Source organism: Oncorhynchus tshawytscha, linkage group LG05, assembly GCF_018296145.1.
Source record: "Oncorhynchus tshawytscha isolate Ot180627B linkage group LG05, Otsh_v2.0, whole genome shotgun sequence".
NCBI lineage: Eukaryota > Metazoa > Chordata > Actinopteri > Salmoniformes > Salmonidae > Oncorhynchus > Oncorhynchus tshawytscha.
The window spans coordinates 4,422,654-4,441,284 of NC_056433.1; the positions used below are offsets into that span (position 1 = coordinate 4,422,654).

At 42.3% G+C, this 18,631-nt stretch overlaps 1 protein-coding gene across 1 annotated transcript in view; it reads left to right on the plus strand.

Annotated features, from left to right (window-relative positions):
- Window positions 1-6,147: 6,147 nt before the first annotated feature.
- Window positions 6,148-18,631, plus strand: part of LOC121846590 (fibronectin type III domain-containing protein 4-like) — a 69,615-nt gene continuing 57,131 nt past the window's right edge. Inside the window, exon 1 of the mRNA XM_042322736.1 lies at window positions 6,148-6,791. Coding sequence (XP_042178670.1) covers window positions 6,716-6,791 — 76 coding nt within the window. The 5' untranslated portion in view covers window positions 6,148-6,715. The remainder of the gene's footprint in view (window positions 6,792-18,631) is intronic.

The window sequence follows — 18,631 nt, forward strand, 5'->3', positions numbered from 1 at the left end:
GGTGATGATCTTTTCTCTCTTGTGATGAACTCCTCTCATTATATTACTGGTAATGTACTCCTCTCTATATATTGCTGGTGATGACCTCATCTTTTATATACCTGGTGATGACCTCTCTTTATATTACTGGTGATGACCTCCTCTCTTTATATTACTGGTGATGACCTCCTCTCTCTATGTTACTGTTCATGACCTCCCCTCTCTCTATTACTTGTGATGACCTCCTCTCTTTATATTACTAGTGATGACCTCCTCTCTCTATATATTACTGATGATGACTTCCTTATCTATTTTACTGGTGATGACCTCCTCTCTCTATATATTACTGATGATGACTTCCTTATCTATTTTACTAGTGATGACCTCCTCCCTATATAACTCGTTTTGACATCCTGTATCTATATTACCAGTGATTACCTTTCTCCGGTGATGACCTCCTCTCTTTATAAAAATGGTGATGAATTCCTCTCTAAATGTTACTGGTGATGACTTCACTATAGTTATGTGGATGATCTCACCTCAATATATTACTGGTGATGATCTTCTCTCTTGTGATGACCTCCTCTCTATATATTGCTGGTGATGATCTCCTCTTTTTATATTACTGGTGATGACCTCCTCTTTTTATATTACTGGTGATGACCTCCTCTTTTTATATTACTGGTGATGAACTCCTCTTTTTATATACCTGGTGATGACCTCCTCTCTTTATATTACTGGTGATGACCTCCTCTCTCTATGTTACTGGTGATGACCTACTCTCTCTATATATTACTGGTGATGACTTCCCTATCTATTTCACTGGAGATGAACTCCTCCCTATATAACTCATTTTGACATCCTGTGTCTATATTACCAGTGATTACCTTTCTCCGGTGATGATCTCCTCTCTTTATAAAAATGGTGATGACTTCCTATCTAAACGTTACCGGTGATGATCTTTTCTCTCTTGTGATGAACTCCTCTCATTATATTACTGGTAATGTACTCCTCTCTATATATTGCTGGTGATGACCTCATCTTTTATATACCTGGTGATGACCTCTCTTTATATTACTGGTGATGACCTCCTCTCTTTATATTACTGGTGATGACCTCTATATTACTGGTGATGACCTCCTCTCTTTATATTACTGGTGATGACCTCCTCTCTCTATGTTACTGTTCATGACCTCCCCTCTCTCTATTACTTGTGATGACCTCCTCTCTTTATATTACTAGTGATGACCTCCTCTCTATATATTCTTGGTGATGCCCTCCTCTCTTTATATTATTGGTGATGATCTCCTCTCTCTATATTACTGGTGATGATCCTCTCTCCTCTTTAAATGACCTCCTATTTCCTTTGTTGGAAAATATATTATATGCATTTACATACTTTTATATTTTTATATTCTACATACACTTAAGTATCACAAGTAAATGTAATTGCTAAAACAGACTTCAGTACCAAAAGTAAAAGTATAAATTATTTCAAATTCCTTATATTAAGCAAACCAGACGGCACTATTTTCTTGTTTTTTTAAATTTACTTAGCCAGGGGCATGCTTCAACACTCCGACATAATTTACAAAGCATGTGAGTCCGCCAGATCAGAGGCAGTAGGATGACCAGGGATGTTATCTGTTTAGTGAGTCCACCAGATCAGAGACAGTAGGGATGACCAGGGATGTTATCTGTTTAGTGAGTCCACCAGACATAAGGAAGTGGATGGCTGTAAACATTTTACTTTTAAACTCGGACAAAACAGAGATGCTTGGTCTAGGTCCCGAGAAACTAAGAGATCTTCTGTTGAATCTTAATCTTAATGTTAAATCTTAATCTGGTCTAGGTCCCAAGAAACAAAGAGATCTTCTGTTTAATCTTAATCTTAATGGTTGTACGGTCATCTCAAATAAAACTGTGAAGGACCTCGGCGTTACTCTGGATCCTGATCTCTCTTTTGACGAACATATCAAGACTGTTTCAATGACAGATTTTTTCCATCTATGTAACATTGCAAAAATCAGAAACTTTCTGCCCAAAAATTATGCAGAAAAATGTATCCATGCTTTTGTTACTTCTGGGTTAGACTACTGCAATGCTCTACTTTCCGGCTACCCGGATAAAGCACAAAATAAACTTCAGTTAGTGCTAAATACGGCTGCTAGAATCCTGACTAGACCCCCAAAATTGGATCATGTTATTCCAGTGCTAGCCTCCCTACACTGGCTTCCTGTCAAGGCAAGGGCTGATTTCAAGGTTTTACTGCTAACCTACAAAGCATTACATGGGCTTGCTCCTACCTATCTCTCTGATTTGGTCCTGCCATACATACCTACACGTATGCTACGGTCACAAGAAGCAGGCCTCCTAATTGTCCCTAGAATTTCTAAGCAAACAGCTGGAGGCAGGGCTTTCTCCTATAGAGCTCCATTTTTATGTAATGGTCTGCCTACCCATGTGAGAGACGCAGACTCGGTCTCAACCTTTAAGTCTTTACTGAAGACTCATCTTTTCAGTGGGTCATATGATTGAGTGTTGTCTGGCCCAGGAGTGTGAAGGTGAACAGAAAGGCTCTGGAGCAACAAACTGCCCTTGCTGTCTCTTCCACTGGGATTCTCTGCCTCTAACCCTATTACAGGGGCTGAGTTGTTGGCTTACTGGGGCTCTTTCATGCCGTCCCAAGGAGGGGTGCGTCACTTGAGTGGGTTGAGTCACTGATGTGATCTTCCTGTCTGGGTTGGCGCCCTCCCTTGGGTTGTGCCATGGCAGAGATCTTTGTGGGCTATACTCGGCCTTGTCTCAGGATGGTATGTTGGTGGTTGAGGATATCCCTCTAGTGGTGTGGGGGCTGTGCTTTGGCAAAGTGGGTGGGGTTATATCCTTCCTGTTTGGCCCTGTCCGGGGGTATCATCGGATGGGGACAGTGTCTCCTGACCCCTCCTGTCTTAGCCTCCAGTATTTATGATGCAGTAGTTTATGTGTCGGGGGGCTAGGGTCAGTTTGTTATATCTGGAGTACTTCTCCTGCCTTATCCTGTCGTGTCCTGTGTGAATTTAAGTATGCTCTCTCTAATTCTCTCTTTCTCTTTTTCTTTCTCTCTCTCAGAGGACCTGAGCCCTTGGACCATGCCTCAGGACTACCTGGCATGATGACTCCTTGCTGTCCCCAGTCCACCTGGCCATGCTGCTGCTCCAGTTTCAACTGTTCTGCCTGTGATTATTATTATTTGACCATGTTGGTCATTTATGAACATTTGAACATCTTGGCCATGTTCTGTTATAATCTCCACCCGGCACAGCCAGAAGGGGACTGGCCACCCCTCATAGCCTGGTTCCTCTCTACCCAGTACAGCCAGAAGAGGACTGACCACCCCTCATAGCCTGGTTCCTCTCTAGGTATCTTCCTAGGTTTTGGCCTTTCTAGGGAGTTTTTCCTAGCCACCGTGCTTCTACACCTGCATCGCTTGTTGTTTGGGGTTTTAGGCTGGGTTTCTGTACAGCACTTTGAGATATCAGCTGATGTAAGAAGGGCTATATAAATACATTTGATTTGATTTGATTCAGTTACACACACACACACACACACACACAGCTCCTGCAGCACACATGTCAGATGCTCAGCATGAAATCATTTAAAGTCTTCAGGATCGGTGGGTCAGTAGGCTAATGTGATTAGAATGAGGTTGTAAGTAACAAGAACATTTCCCAGGACATAGACATATCTGATATGGGCAGAAACCTTAAATTCTTGTTAATCTAACTACACTGTCCAATTTACAGTAGCTATTACAGTGGAAGAATACCATGCTATTGTTTGAGGAGAGTGCACAGTTATGAACATGAGAAGTTATTAACCTTAAGGGCCAAATAGCATTCTGAAGCCGCAGGCATCTAGTGTTATGGTACGATGCCCAAATGGAGCAGGTGTTTAATTATAGTTTAGTTGAAACTCTATGTCGAAAGATGACCAGCGAGTGTCCTGTCTCTTCTTGCTGCTAAGTTCGCTCTCGCTCACAGCCAGCGCTTTGTTTTGTCTAGTGAGAGATAGCCTATGTAGCATAGAGATAGCCTATGTAGCATCATGGTTGTTGTTTTTTACTACAGAGCGAACATGATCTGTGTAAAGTTACTACCATCAATATCAGCCATGGTGATGCTAACAGTACTGTTGTTCTTTATGGATGTTGCCATGGTTTCTATGTGCTCAACATCCTCAGCCTACTGTGGAGACTGGCACCCAATTACCTATGTAGAAATGGCACCCTATTCCCTATGTAGGGCACTACTTTTCACCAGGGCCCATAGGGCACAATAAAGGGAATAGGTTCCCATTTGGGAGTCAGCCATAAAGCTTTTTGTCCAGCCTAGCATTAGCCTATTATATATTATACTAGAGTTGCCATTACAGCTGCCTGATCCCACATTGTCTATTTGTAGAAATAGCTTGACATCATTGCAGTGTTTTGGAGGATCTATTGTGAATGATCGCTCCTTATAACACAACTTGTATGCTCAGGTAGCCTAGTGATTAGAGTGTTCGATTAATAACCGTAAAGGTTGCTGGATCGAATCCCCGGGCTGACAAGGTAAAAATCTGCCGTTCTGCCCCTGAACAAGGCAGTTAACCCACTGTTCCTCGGGCGCCGAAAACATGGATGTCGATTAAGTCAGCCCCCCCGCACCTCTCTGATTCAGAGGGCGGAAGACACATGTCAATTGTACAACTGACTCGGTATCTCCCCCTCCTTCTATATTGCTCATAAAGACCATCTTGTTGCCATTGCAGGATCATGATTAGTATTATTGTTGGGTAGGTATTAGTACATAATATATGATGACCACAGGGTATTGGGGATCTGTTGTGAAAAAAACGCTCCCTTCGACAGATCCCGTATGCTCTCAAAAATTGCACATGAAGTCCTGTGATTACAGTATTTTGACCGAATAACTAATTCCAACAGCTGTTAAGTAGATGATCTATTGCTAGTAACAGTGTTTTTACGGTGGAGGACCTGCAGCACGGTGACACATAACTATGATAGTTGTATTATTTCAGTGTGTGTCTATTATTTCAGTCTGTGTCTTCGCCCTTATTAAAGGGCACACCGTAGGAGACATGCTGTCACTATCCGTCTACGTTCTGTCAACCACAGAGTTGATTAAATTATTTTATTTTTTCTCATCAATCTATACACAATACCCCATAATGACAAAAGCGAAAACAGATTTTTTTGTAACATTTGCAAATGTATACAAAATGAATAACAGAAATACCTTATTTACAGAAGTAATCAGAGTAACCCTGAGTGCTTTCTGAATACACTGTACTTCCCTCAGATTACACAGACCCACAAATAATTTAAAAACAAACCCAATGTTGATAAACTCCCATATCTGCTGGATGAAATACCACAGTGTGACATCACAGCAGCAAGATGTGTGACCTGTTGCCACAAGAAAAGAGCAACCAGTGAAGAACAAACACCATTGTAAATACAACCCATATTTATGTTTATGTTGATTTATTTTCCATTTTGTACTTGAACTATTTGCACATCATTACAACACTTTACATAGACACATTATTACATTTTAAACGTCTCTTTTCCTCTGGAACTTATGTGAGTGCAATGTTTACTATTCATTCTGTACTGTTTATTGCACTTTTGTTTATTGTCTTTCACTTGCTTTGCCAATAAAGCCCCTTAAATTGAAATTGAGAGAGAGAGAGATCAACATGAATAAATGATCAGAAAGCAGTGCTTACTAGATTGAGGCGCGCTGCCTGCTGCCGAGGTGCTGTCTGTAGCGTATAGCGCTGCTGGAGCGCTCTCCGAGGTGCTGTCTGTAGCGTATAGCGCTGCTGGAGCGCTCTCCGAGGTACTGTCTGTAGCGTATAGCGCTGCTGGAGCGCTGTCCGAGGTGCTGTCTGTAGCGTATAGCGCTGCTGGAGCGCTCTCCGAGGTGCTGTCTGTAGCGTATAGCGCTGCTGGAGCGCTCTCCGAGGTACTGTCTGTAGCGTATAGCGCTGCTGGAGCGCTGTCCGAGGTGCTGTCTGTAGCGTATAGCGCTGCTGGAGCGCTGTCCGAGGTGCTGAAGGTCAAATCAAATCAAATCAAATCTTATTTGTCACATACACATGGTTAGCAGATGTTAATGCGAGTGTAGCGAAATGCTTGTAGGTCTCAACGCATCCCCCTCATTGTCTTAATCACAGGTTACCTGTAGCCTATTCATTGTACATGATACATGACTAGCTCCTAGGAGATTGAGAATCACACTTGAAGATGGCATGAGCGTTATATTTTTGTGGAAGCGTCTTTTTTAAATAAATCCTTGGAGAAGATCGAAGGCATCGGAACGCCGTCATTTGGACAAGGCGGTTTGAGAAAGGAGAGGAGGTGAGGAGTCTCTGCTATCCGAGGGATGGTTAACGAATACATATTGGATTATTGTTGACATGAATGTACCGGGACATGTTGACAAAAATGTTTGTTAATGTGATCTCTTTTATCACATATCTGAATGTAGTTAACCTACTCTGAATAGGGTAATTGGACTCGGTTTCAACGGTCACTTCGGATAATAGGGATGATTCGTGAAAGGAATTGTTGTCCTAATTTGCTATAAATTGCAGCAGGCATTAAGTTGCCGAAAAGTTGGGTACTTGAAGAAGATCGGACATTTATGCATTTTGGTCTATAGATCTGGGACGAATAAAACGCCAAGCCATGTCTCGTCTGCTTGTGTTGGTGAACTGTGCTGTCCAGTTGCTCTTCTCCAGCGACATGTTTGTGGTCACAGCAAGTAAGTTAATATTGAATATTATTGTCATGGCTTTCTTATTTTTCTCTAACGAGCTGTTTCTGCCAATCCTTTCTCACTCACTGTGCCAAAACAGAATATCCATCTGGAAATGTGGACATTGAATGCGCTTTCGCCAACGATAGGTTGGTGGGTAAATGCTGAACAGACAGCTCCAATATTTAATTCACCATTTATTGTGATGGATTTTAAATTATTCAGACGCATGTAACATGTTGACTTGATCGTTCAACTTTTACAAGTAACCTTCACTTGGTTATTTTGCAAACCTGTTTCTAATTAGCCAGTGATTATTAGTTAATAGTTATTAACCATAGATATTAACCATAGATATTAACCATAGATATTAACCATAGATATTAACCATAGATATTAACCATAGATATTAACCATAGATATTAACCATAGATATTAACCATAGATAACCAGTTATTAACCATAGATATTAACCATAGATATTAACCATATATATTAACCATAGATATTAACCATATATATTAACCATAGTTATTAACCATAGATATTAACCATATATATTAACCATATATATTAACCATAGATATGAACCATAGTTATTAACCATAGTTGTTATTTATTTATTTATTTATTTCACCTTTATTTAACCAGGTAGGCTAGTTGAGAACACGTTCTCATTTGCAACTGCGACCTGGCCAAGATAAAGCAAAGCAGTTTGACACATATAACAACACAGAGTTACACATGGAGTAAAACAAATATACAGTCAATAATACAGTAGAAAAAAAAAGAAGTATATATATAGTGAGTGCAAATGAGGTAAGACAAGGGAGGTAAGGCAATAAAATAGGCCATAGTGGCAAAGTAATTACAATATATCAATTAAACACTGGAGTGATAGATGTACAGAAAATGAATGTGCAAGTAGAGATACTGGGGTGCAAAGGAGCAAAATAAATAGATCAATACATTATGGGGATGAGGTAGTTGGATGGGCTATTTACAGATGGGCTATGTACAGGTGCAATGATCTGTGAGCTGCTCTGACAGCTGCTGCTTGAAGTTAGTGAGGGAGGTAAGAGTCTCCAGCTTCAGTGATTCTTGCAGTTCGTTCCAGACATTGGCAGCAGAGAACTGGATGGAAAGGCGGCCAATGGAGGAATTGTCTTTGGGGCTGACAAGTGAGATATACCTGATGGAGCGCGTGCTACAGATGGGTGCTGCTGTCACACCCTGGTCTTAGTATTTTGTGTTTTATTTATTTATTTGGTCAGGCCAGGGTGTGACATGGGTTTTTATGTGGTGTGTTTCGTCTTGGGGTTTTTCGTAAGTATTGGGATTGTGGCTTAGTGGGGTTTTCTAGCATAGTCTATGGCTGTCTGGAGTGGTTCTCAGTCAGAGGCAGGTGTTTATCGTTGTCTCTGATTGGGAACCATATTTAGGCAGCCATATTCTTTGAGTGTTTCGTGGGTGATTGTTCCTGTCTCTGTGTTAGTTTGCACCAGTTTAGGCTGTTTAGGTTTTCACGTTACGTTTATTGTTTTTGTATTGTTCGTGTTTCATCTTCATTAAAGATGTATCGTATTAACCACGCTGCATTTTGGTCCAACTCTCCTGCACCGCAAGAAAACCGTAACAGCTGCTATGGTGACAAGTGAGCTGAGATAAGACTGGTCTTTACCTAGCAGAGACCTGTAGACAGTGGGTTGGGCGACGAGTATGAAGCGAGGGCCAGCCAACGAGAGCATACAGGTCGCAGTGGTGGGTAGTATATGGGGATTTGGTGACTAAACGGATGGCACTGTGATAGACTGCATCCAATTTGTTGAGTAGAGTGTTGGAGGCTGTTTTGTAAAGGACATCGCCGAAGTCGAGGATCGGTAGGATGGTCAGTTTTACGAGGGTATGTTTGGCAGCATGAGCGAAGGATACTTTGTTGCAAAATAGGAAGACGATTCTAGATTTAATTTTGGATTGGAGATGCTTAATGTGGGTCTGGAAGGAGAGTTTGCAGTCTAACCAGACACCTAGGTATTTTGTAGTTGTCCACATATTCTAGGTCAGAACCGTCCAGAGTAGTGATGCTGGACGGGCAGGCAGGAGCTGGTAGCAATCGGTTGAAGAGCATGCATTTAGTTTTACTTGCATTCAAGAGCAGTTGGAGGCCACGGAGGAGAGTTGTATGGCATTGAAGCTCATCTGGAGGTTAGTTAGCACAGTGTCCAAAGAAGGGCCAGAAGTATACAGAATGGTGTCGTCTGTGTAGAGGTGGAACAGAGAATCACCAGCAGCAAAAGCGACATCATTGATGTATACAGAGAAGAAAGTCGGCCCGAGAATTGAACCCTGTGGCACCCCCATAGAGACTGCCAGAGGCCCAGACAACAGGACCTCCGATTTGACACACTGAACTCTATCTGAGAAGTAGTTGGTGAACCAGGCGAGGCAGTAATTTGAGAAACCAAGGCTGTTGAGTCTGCCGATAAGAATGTGGTGATTGACAGAGTAGAAAGCCTTGGCCAGATCGATGAATACGGTGAGATTCTAAATGGTCGGTGATCTGTTTGTTAACTTGGCTTTCGAAGACCTTAGAAAGGTGGGGTAGGATAGATATTGGTCTGTAGCAGTTTGGGTCTAGAGTGTGGGTCTAGTTGGGGTCTAGTTTGGGTCTAGCTGACCACGGCAGCTTTCCAATCTTTGGGGATCTCGGATGATACGAAAGAGTGGTTGAACAGGCAACTAATAGGGGTTGCAACAATTTCGGGAGATAATTTTAGAAAGAAAGGGTCCAGATTGTCTAGCCATCGTTATTAACCATAGTCATACAGTATAATTGCACGTGTTCCCTTTGCTAAATGTGGACGACATTGTTTCTTGTATTGCCATGATACCGTTGATTCAATCACTGGACATCTACAGCAAAGGCTTCTTTGAAGACAGTGGAAACTTGGACATCTATTGTATCATCAATGATTTACCATTGTGTATCCATCCATTAAGTCCCAGTGCTTTACATACAGCAAGCTACCTGTCTATCGACATGTCTGTAAACTCGTAGCGACATCTTGAACATTTTATTGTCGTCCGACATCAAACTTGTCGTTTTTCGTGAAGAAAAAGTATAAACACAAAACGACAGCTTCTGCAATGCATCAGCATCCCGGTGCTCCAGATAGCATACCTTCACTATTTTAACACCGATAAACCCATCCATCTCAAAATGAATTCAGGAAATATCAGCCTAGCAAGCCAGGCAACTAAAAGCAATTTTGTAAACAATGTTTTGGTTAGTTGCTAGCTAGTTATCTAGAGGCTATCCAGTTCAAATAATGAATGACAGAGTATAAATGACAATGTCTGAAATGTAGCTACTTTTTGTTCATTTTTTTTCAGGAAAATACATGTAAAAACAGCCTAATAATTATTTACAAGGTAATAGTGAGCTTTACAGAAAATAGCTTATGGTCACACCGTGAATAAATAAAAGTAGATAATTCTATCGGATCATTTTTTTAAAGTCCTGCATCATCTTGTCACGGGAGGATTTGGTTGCTGTGCCATTCCGGTAACAACGACATCGGACGTTACTTCGGTCAACTTTTTTTGACCAGTGACAATTGTCGCGTTATAATTGTCTACACACATGTAGTTAGACCAAGTATAAACTGGCCATTAGACTAATGCATATACATCCATATGCATTGCAAAATAAGAAAACATATAGGCCAATAGTAGGCATGATGAATTCATGTTGTACCTCAGAATTTTCCATTTTAATCAAGGTTTCTCACAATCCGTTCTCTAATCTCTCTCTGAATTCACAGAACGCTGCAATTCTCCACGTTTGAAGTGGGTTTGAAAACGCGGGGCTTCCGTGGGCCCGCACCTTGGGTTGTGTGCTTTCTGTCCAGTGGGAAGAAGCGTGCTGCCCACTCGGTTGACAGTCGATTGATGTAGCGCGCATTGATGTTTCATCTCTGCGGGGAAAAGGGGATTCTCAGAGCCATCAGGAACAGGAAAAACATTAGAATAATCATTAGGACTGTCCTAAATATGAATGGCTCACTGCAAACAGACCTGGATGATGAAATAGCTGTGGAACTAAGGTTGGCCATTCTGAACGCACCGAGACAGTTGGGATTTACAATCTGTCTATTTTAATTTGAACATCCAATACAACATTTTATGGTTCCCCATTAGGTTTTATTTTAACGAAATGACATGACGTCATTGAATAAATGGGGAATTATGGTGTGAAATATATTTTAGAAGGGGACAAATCAGGTGGACATGAATCGCCCATATAAACTGTAGGAAAAACTGTAGGAAAAAAAAGAAAAAAAGTTGTTTCAATTATTTTTTATTAAGTAACTAGTGTTATGTGAACAAAACATGTTTTGCACAAATGTAGATCCAACTTGACAAAACGTAGATTAAAATTTGGTCAATTTAAAATGATGTGTTTGCTCAACTTGTCTCTTATGTTCATTCAACTAGAAAATATTATTTGGGCATTTCACCTAAAAAAAAAAGGCTGTTGACCTAATTAGAAACACACAGTGCTTTTGACAAACAATGTTTTCAACTTACAAAACTTATTTGAAACATTTAAATATATGATTATGTTGTGCATTTTCATTTATACAGTGGTTATTATTCAACATGTCCTCATCTGGGACTTTAACTCACAACCTCTTGGTTCACAGCATTCCAATCTTCCTGTTCGACACCATGTCTGTTACTTTATCAAAATGATTTGAAAGAGCAAAAAATATATATTTTACCTTGTAGGCCTGCTGCCGATAGCTGACAGGAGTCCCCTGGTGTGTGTGTGGTGACTGTAGAGATGTAGACAGGAAGGAACAGGACAAGTGTAACGGTTTTCTAGGTGTGAAGGAGAGTCAGACCAAAATGCAGCGTGTAGATTGCGATCCATAATTTAATAAACAAACGTAACATGAATCTAAATACAAACACTACAAAAACAATAAACGTAATGAAAACCGAAACAGCCTATACTTGTGTAAACTAACACATAGACAGGAACAAGGACACTAAGGACAATCACCCACGACAAACTCAAAGAATATGGCTGCCTAAATATGGTTCCCAATCAGAGACAAGGCCAAACATAGAGGGAACCAAACATAGAAATAGACAAACCAGACACACAACATAGAATGCCCACCCAGCTCACGTCCTGACCAACACTAAAACAAGGAAAGCACATATAAACGATGGTCAGAACGTGACAACAAGACATGTGGTGACCGTAGAGATGTAGACAGGAAGGAACAGGACAAGACGTGTGGTGACTGTAGAGATGTAGACAGGAAGGAACAGGACAAGACATGTGGTGACTGTAGAGACGTAGACAGGAAGGAACAGGACAAGACATGTGGTGACTGTAGAGACATAGACAGGAAGGAACAGGACAATATGTGTGGTCCATAAGGTTTTCTCTGAGAGCCAGAGGCGTTGTCCCCGACTCACACCGAGATCTGCAATGCCACCATCGTTGCTCGTCCCACTGTAGAGTCCCTGTGCAGAATGTCAAGCTTACACACACACAAAACACACATACACACAAACAAACAGACACACCCACGCACACACACACATAAACACATATACAAACACTCACACAGACAGCCAGACCAGTTGGGAGTCATCAGCGGTGATAATAAAATACATTACCTTGACCTGATCTTCTCGGTCCACACGGTGAAAATCCAAGAAAAATACATTGGGTTGTTAGTGACACAAACGGTCATTTACCAGGCTTGAAATATACCTGCAGGCTTGAATTATACCACCAGGCTTGAAATATACCTGCAGGCTTGAATTATACCACCAGGCTTGAATTATACCACCAGGCTTGAAATATACCTGCAGGCTTGAATTATACCACCAGGCTTGAAATATACCTGCAGGCTTGAATTATACCACCAGGCTTGAAATATACCTGCAGGCTTGAATTATACCACCAGGCTTGAATTATACCACCAGGCTTGAAATATACCTGCAGGCTTGAATTATACCACCAGGCTTGAAATATACCTGCAGGCTTGAATTATACCACCAGGCTTGAAATATACCTGCAGGCTTGAAATATACCACGAGGCTTGAATTATACCACCAGGCATGAATTATACCACCACGCTTGAAATATAGAGACGTAGACAGGAAGGCTTGAAATATACCACAAGGCATGAATTATACCAGCAGGCTTGAATTATACCAGCAGGCTTGAATTATACCACCAGGCTTGAATTATACCACCAGGCTTGAATTATACCACCAGGCTTGAATTATACCACCAGGCTTGAATTATACCACCAGGCTTGAATTATACCACCAGGCTTGAATTATACCACCAGGCTTGAATTATACCACCAGGCTTGAATTATACCACCAGGCATGAATTATACCACCAGGCTTGAAATATACCTGCAGGCTTGAATTATACTTACAGGCTTGAATTATACCACCAGGCTGCTAGAGGATTGTATTAGGGTAGAATGTATGTGTATCTCTGACTCTCATGGACAGATGGGCCATGGAGTGGCTATACAAAAACATTGTGACAAATACTTGAAGCAGCTGAACGTATTGATATTGTAAAGAAAATTCAACATTCAGTCACTCATCTTTCAGTTCTTTGACTGATATTTAACGATAACGACAACGATAGACAGCTGCCTCTGATTGGGAACCACACTCTGCCAAAAACAAAGAAATAGGAAACATAGAATACCCACCCTAATCACACCCTGACCTAACCAAATAGAGAAATAAAACGGCTCTCTAAGGTCAGGGCGTGACAGTACCTATAGGGGAATGTCCGGGTGGGCATCTACCCTCGGTGGCAGCTGGGGACTGGGGACCATCTCTGGAGGCTCCGGACAGGGGACCGTCGCTGGAGGCTCCGGACTGGGGACCGTCGCTGGAGGCTCCGGACTGGGGACCGTCGCTGGAGGATACGGACTGGGGACCGTCGCTGGAGGCTCTGGACTGGGGACCGTCGCTGGAGGCTCTGGACTGGGGACCGTTGCTGGAGGATACGGACTGGGGACCGTCGCTGGAGGCTCTGGACTGGGGACTGTCGCTGAAGTCTCTGGACTGGGGACCGTTGCTGGAGGCTCCTTGCCCTGGATTTTCACTACAGGCTTTGTGCCATGGATCATCACTGGAGGCTTCGTGCCATGGATCATCACTGGAGGCTTCGTGCCATGGATCATCACTGGAGGCTCCGGGCCATGGATCATCACTGGAGGCTCCGGGCCATGGATCATCACTAGAGGCTTCGTACGTGGAGCCGGAACAGGTCTCGCGGGACTGAGGAGACGTACTGGAGGCCTGGTGCGTGGAGCTGCCACAGGGCTTATCAGGCTGTGGAGACACACTGGAGGCCTGGTACATTACGTGGAACCGGAACAGGACTCACCGGACTGGGGAGATGCACTGGAAGCCTGGTGTGTGTCACAGGCACAGGATACACTGGGCCGTGGAGGTGCACTAGAGGTCTCGAGCTTAGAGCTGGCACAACCCATCCTGGCTGGATGCCCACTTCCGCCCGGTAAACGAGGGGTGCTGGCACAGAGTGCACCGGCCTGTGAATGCTCACTGGAGACACCTTGTGCATCACCGCATAACAATGTGCCTGACCAGTCACACGCTCCCCACGGTAAGCACGGGGAGTTGGCTCAGGTCTAAACCCTGACCCCAACAATCTCCCCGTGTGGGGGCTGCCTCTCGCCTCCCGTTGTTGTCGTGACGTCTGGTCTCGTTGCCGTTCCTCTAGTTCCTCGTCTCTTCGCCGTTCCTTCTTTCTGCTTCTCCTCCCTTGGACGGCGATACTCTCCAGCCTGCGCCCAGGGTCCTTTTCCGTCCAGGATCTCCTCCCATGTCCACTCGTCCTTTTGACCACACTGCTTGGGTCCTTTGGTGGTGAGTAGTTCTGCAACGTCTCTCGTCGGAAGGACCAAAACGCAGCGTGGTAAGTTCTTTATTACTCAAAACACACTCGGACAAAATAACAAAGTGAAAAACAGAAAATAACTACACACAAAACACAGGTGGGGAAAAGGCTGCCTAAGTATGATTCTCAATCAGAGACAACGATAGACAGCTGCCTCTGATTGGAAACCACACACCAAGAAATAGGAAACATAGAATGCCCACCCTAATCACACCCTGACCTAACCAAATAGAGAAATAAAACAGCTCTCTAAGGTTAGGGCATGACAGTGCCTGTATATCTGCCTGTCTTTCTGTCTCTCTGTCTGCCTGTCTGTCTGCTTGTCTGTCTGTTTGCCTGCGTGCCTGTATGTGTGCCTGTCTGTCTAACTGTCTGTGTGTCTATCTACCTGTATGGGTGCCTATCTGTCTAACTGTCTGTGTGTCTATCTACATTTATGGGTGCCTATCTGTCTGGCTGACTACCTGACTGCTTGTCTGGATGTCTGTCAGCCTGTCTTTCTGCTTGTCTGCCTGTCTGCCTGTCTGCCTGCCTGCCTGCCTGCCTGCCTGCCTGTCTGTCTGTCTGTCTGTCTGTCTGTCTGTCTGTCTGTCTGTCTGCCTGCCTGTATGCCTGAGGGATTGTAGGCGGTGATTACATTAAACTCATACTAGCCCCTGGACCCATCTGGTCCTAGTGTATTGTCACACTGTCCCTGGTCACCTTCTGAGCTGTGTCACAAATACTACCCTCCCCATATAGGGCCTTGGTCAAAAGTAGTGCCCTATAAAATGACTAGGGAGTAGGGTGTCATTTCAGACAGACTGTCTCTTATAGGATGAATGAACGCTGTTACACCTGAGGGAGATGACAGTGTGAGACACTTCCCTGACTATCTAGCTGTCCTCCATTTGACCCATCACTAAGCTTGCTTGCTGTAGCCATTGTAGAGACTGCCTGGCTTTGTTTAGAATGGAAGATTAGAATGTTGTGGAGTTCTGGTGGCATCTACACTTGTTTCTGACACTGTCAGGTATCCTCAAGGTGCTTTCCAAACAAAACAACAACCATCATCTAAACACATACTTGCGAAACAGGTGTATATATACTGAGATCATGTGACAGATCATGTGACACTTAGATTGCACACAGGTGGACTTTATTTAACTAATTATGTGACATTAGAAGTTGAAGGTTAAGTTGACGTAGTTGCTACGCGATTAAAGGCTACATGTTAGCTGTTCCCATCACATAAGCTTACACATTTAGCCCTATGCTAACCTCACCAGGTGGCCTGTAAATGATTTCTTGTAACAAATTCTGTATGAGCCAATTAAAATCGTTGACGTAGTTGGACATGTTCCAACACTTGTTTATTGAAGCGTCCTTAACAGAAGTTCAAAAGCACATTCTGATAATCAAAGCAACTAAATCAGGTGTATTTGATTGCCTGGTCAAATTGCTCTCTGTGTTGGGTGACTAGCTCCATGGTTGCAGATTGTGACAAGGGTTTAAATCTTTACTATGGCCATATCATGGTTATATTACATGGGTTATATTACAATGGCTTTTTTTCTTCCGTAAAGCCCAGCTCTGTGGACCTATGGACAGATACTACAATCTCCTCTGTGGAGCTTTGCAGCTCCTTCAGGGTTATATTTTGTCTCTTTGTTGCCTCTCTGATTAATGCCCTCCCTGCCTGGTCCGTGAGTTTTGGTGGGTGGCCTTCTCTTGGCAGGTTTGTTGTGGTGCCATATTCTTTCAATTTTTTAATAATGGTGCTCCGTGGGATGTTAAAAGTTTCTGATATTTTTTTATAACCCAACCCTGATCTGTACTTGTCCACAACTTTGTCCCTGACCTGTTTGGAGAGCTCCTTGGTCTTCATGGTGCCCCTTGCTTGGTGGAGCCCCTTGCTTAGTGGTGTTGCAGACTCTGGGGCCTTTCAGAACAGGTGTATAAATATACTGCGATCATGTGACAGATCATGTGACACTTAGATTCCACACAGGTGGACTTTATTTAACTAATGGTGTGACTTCTGAAGGTAATTGGTGGCACCAGATGTTATTTAGGGACTTCATAGCAAAGGGGGGTCATTGCATATTCACACACAACTTTTCAGTTGTTATTTTTCTTGCATTTTTTGAAATAAGAATTTTTTTTCATTTCATTTCACCAATTTGGACTATTTTGTTTATGTCCATTACATGAAATCCAAATAAAAATCTATTCAAATTACAGGTTGTAATGCAACAAAATAGGAAAAATGCCAAGGGGGGTGAATACTTTAGCATGGCACTGTATATGACATAGGGTATATGACATAGGTTATATGACATAGGGTATATGACATAGGGTATATGACATAGGTTATATGACATAGGGTACATGACATAGGTTATATGACATAGGGTATATGACATAGGTTATATGACATAGGGTATATGACATGGTATATGACATAGGGTATATGACATAGGTTATATGACATAGGTTATATGACATAGGGTATATGACTTATATGACATAGGGTATATGACATAGGGTATATGACATAGGTTATATGACATAGGTTATATGACATAGGGTATATGACTTAGGGTATATGACATAGGTTATATGACATAGGTTATATGACATAGGGTATATGACATGGTATATGACATAGGGTATATGACATAGGGTATATGACATAGGTTATATGACATAGGGTATATGACTTAGGGTATATGACATAGGGTATATGACTTAGGGTATATGACATAGGTTATATGACATAGGTTATATGACATAGGGTATATGACATACGGTATATGACATAGGTTATATGACATAGGGTATATGACATAGGTTATATGACATAGGGTATATGACATTGGTTATATGGCACAAGCATTTTGCTACACTCTCATTAACATCTGCCAACCACGTGTATGTGACCAGTAAAATGTGAATTGATTTGATAGGCTATATTATATTATATATTTTTTGACAAGATCATAAGGAAAGCAGTGATGGTCACGGTACATGACAGGTATTTGACAAATTCATAAGGAAAGCAATTTTGGAACAATTTAGATTTGGTCTGTATGAGAACACATTAGATTTGGTAATGAATGAGAACACATTAGATTTGGTAATGAATGAGAACACGTTAGATTTGGTAATGAATGAGAAGACATTCGATTTGGTAATGAATGAGAAGACATTCGATTTGGTAATGAATGAGAACACATTAGATTTGGTAATGACTAAAGATCTACACCTGTTGTATTCGGTGCATGTGACAAATTACATTAGATTTGATTTGATCATTACTTACTGTGTGGACAGTTATTTACATGTTTGAGTTGTCAACTCAACAATTGTACAGTATCTGTCAATGATAAGAGCAACGTGGCTTCAATTCAAGCTTCTACTTCTTTGGATCCACCTTTTCAGAAACAAGTCTCTCACTGTTGCCGCTTGCTATAGACCACCCTCTGCCCCCAGCTGTGCCCTGGACACCATATGTGAATTGATTGCCCCCCATCTATCTTCAGAGCTCGTACTGTTAGGTGACCTAAACTGGGACATGCTTAACACCCCGAACGACCTACAATCTAAGCTAGATGCCCTCAATCTCACACAAATGATCAATGAACCTACCAGGTTCAACCCCAAATCTGTAAACATGGGCACCCTCATAGATATTATCCTGACCAACCTGCCCTACATATACACCTCTGATGTCTTCAACCAGGATCTAAGCGATCACTGCCTCATCAACGACCAGCCCTCATCACTGTCAAACCCTCCCTAAAACACTTCAGCAGGCCTTTCTAATCGACCTGGCCCGGGTATCCTGGAAGGATATTGACCTCATTCTGTCAGTAGAGGATGC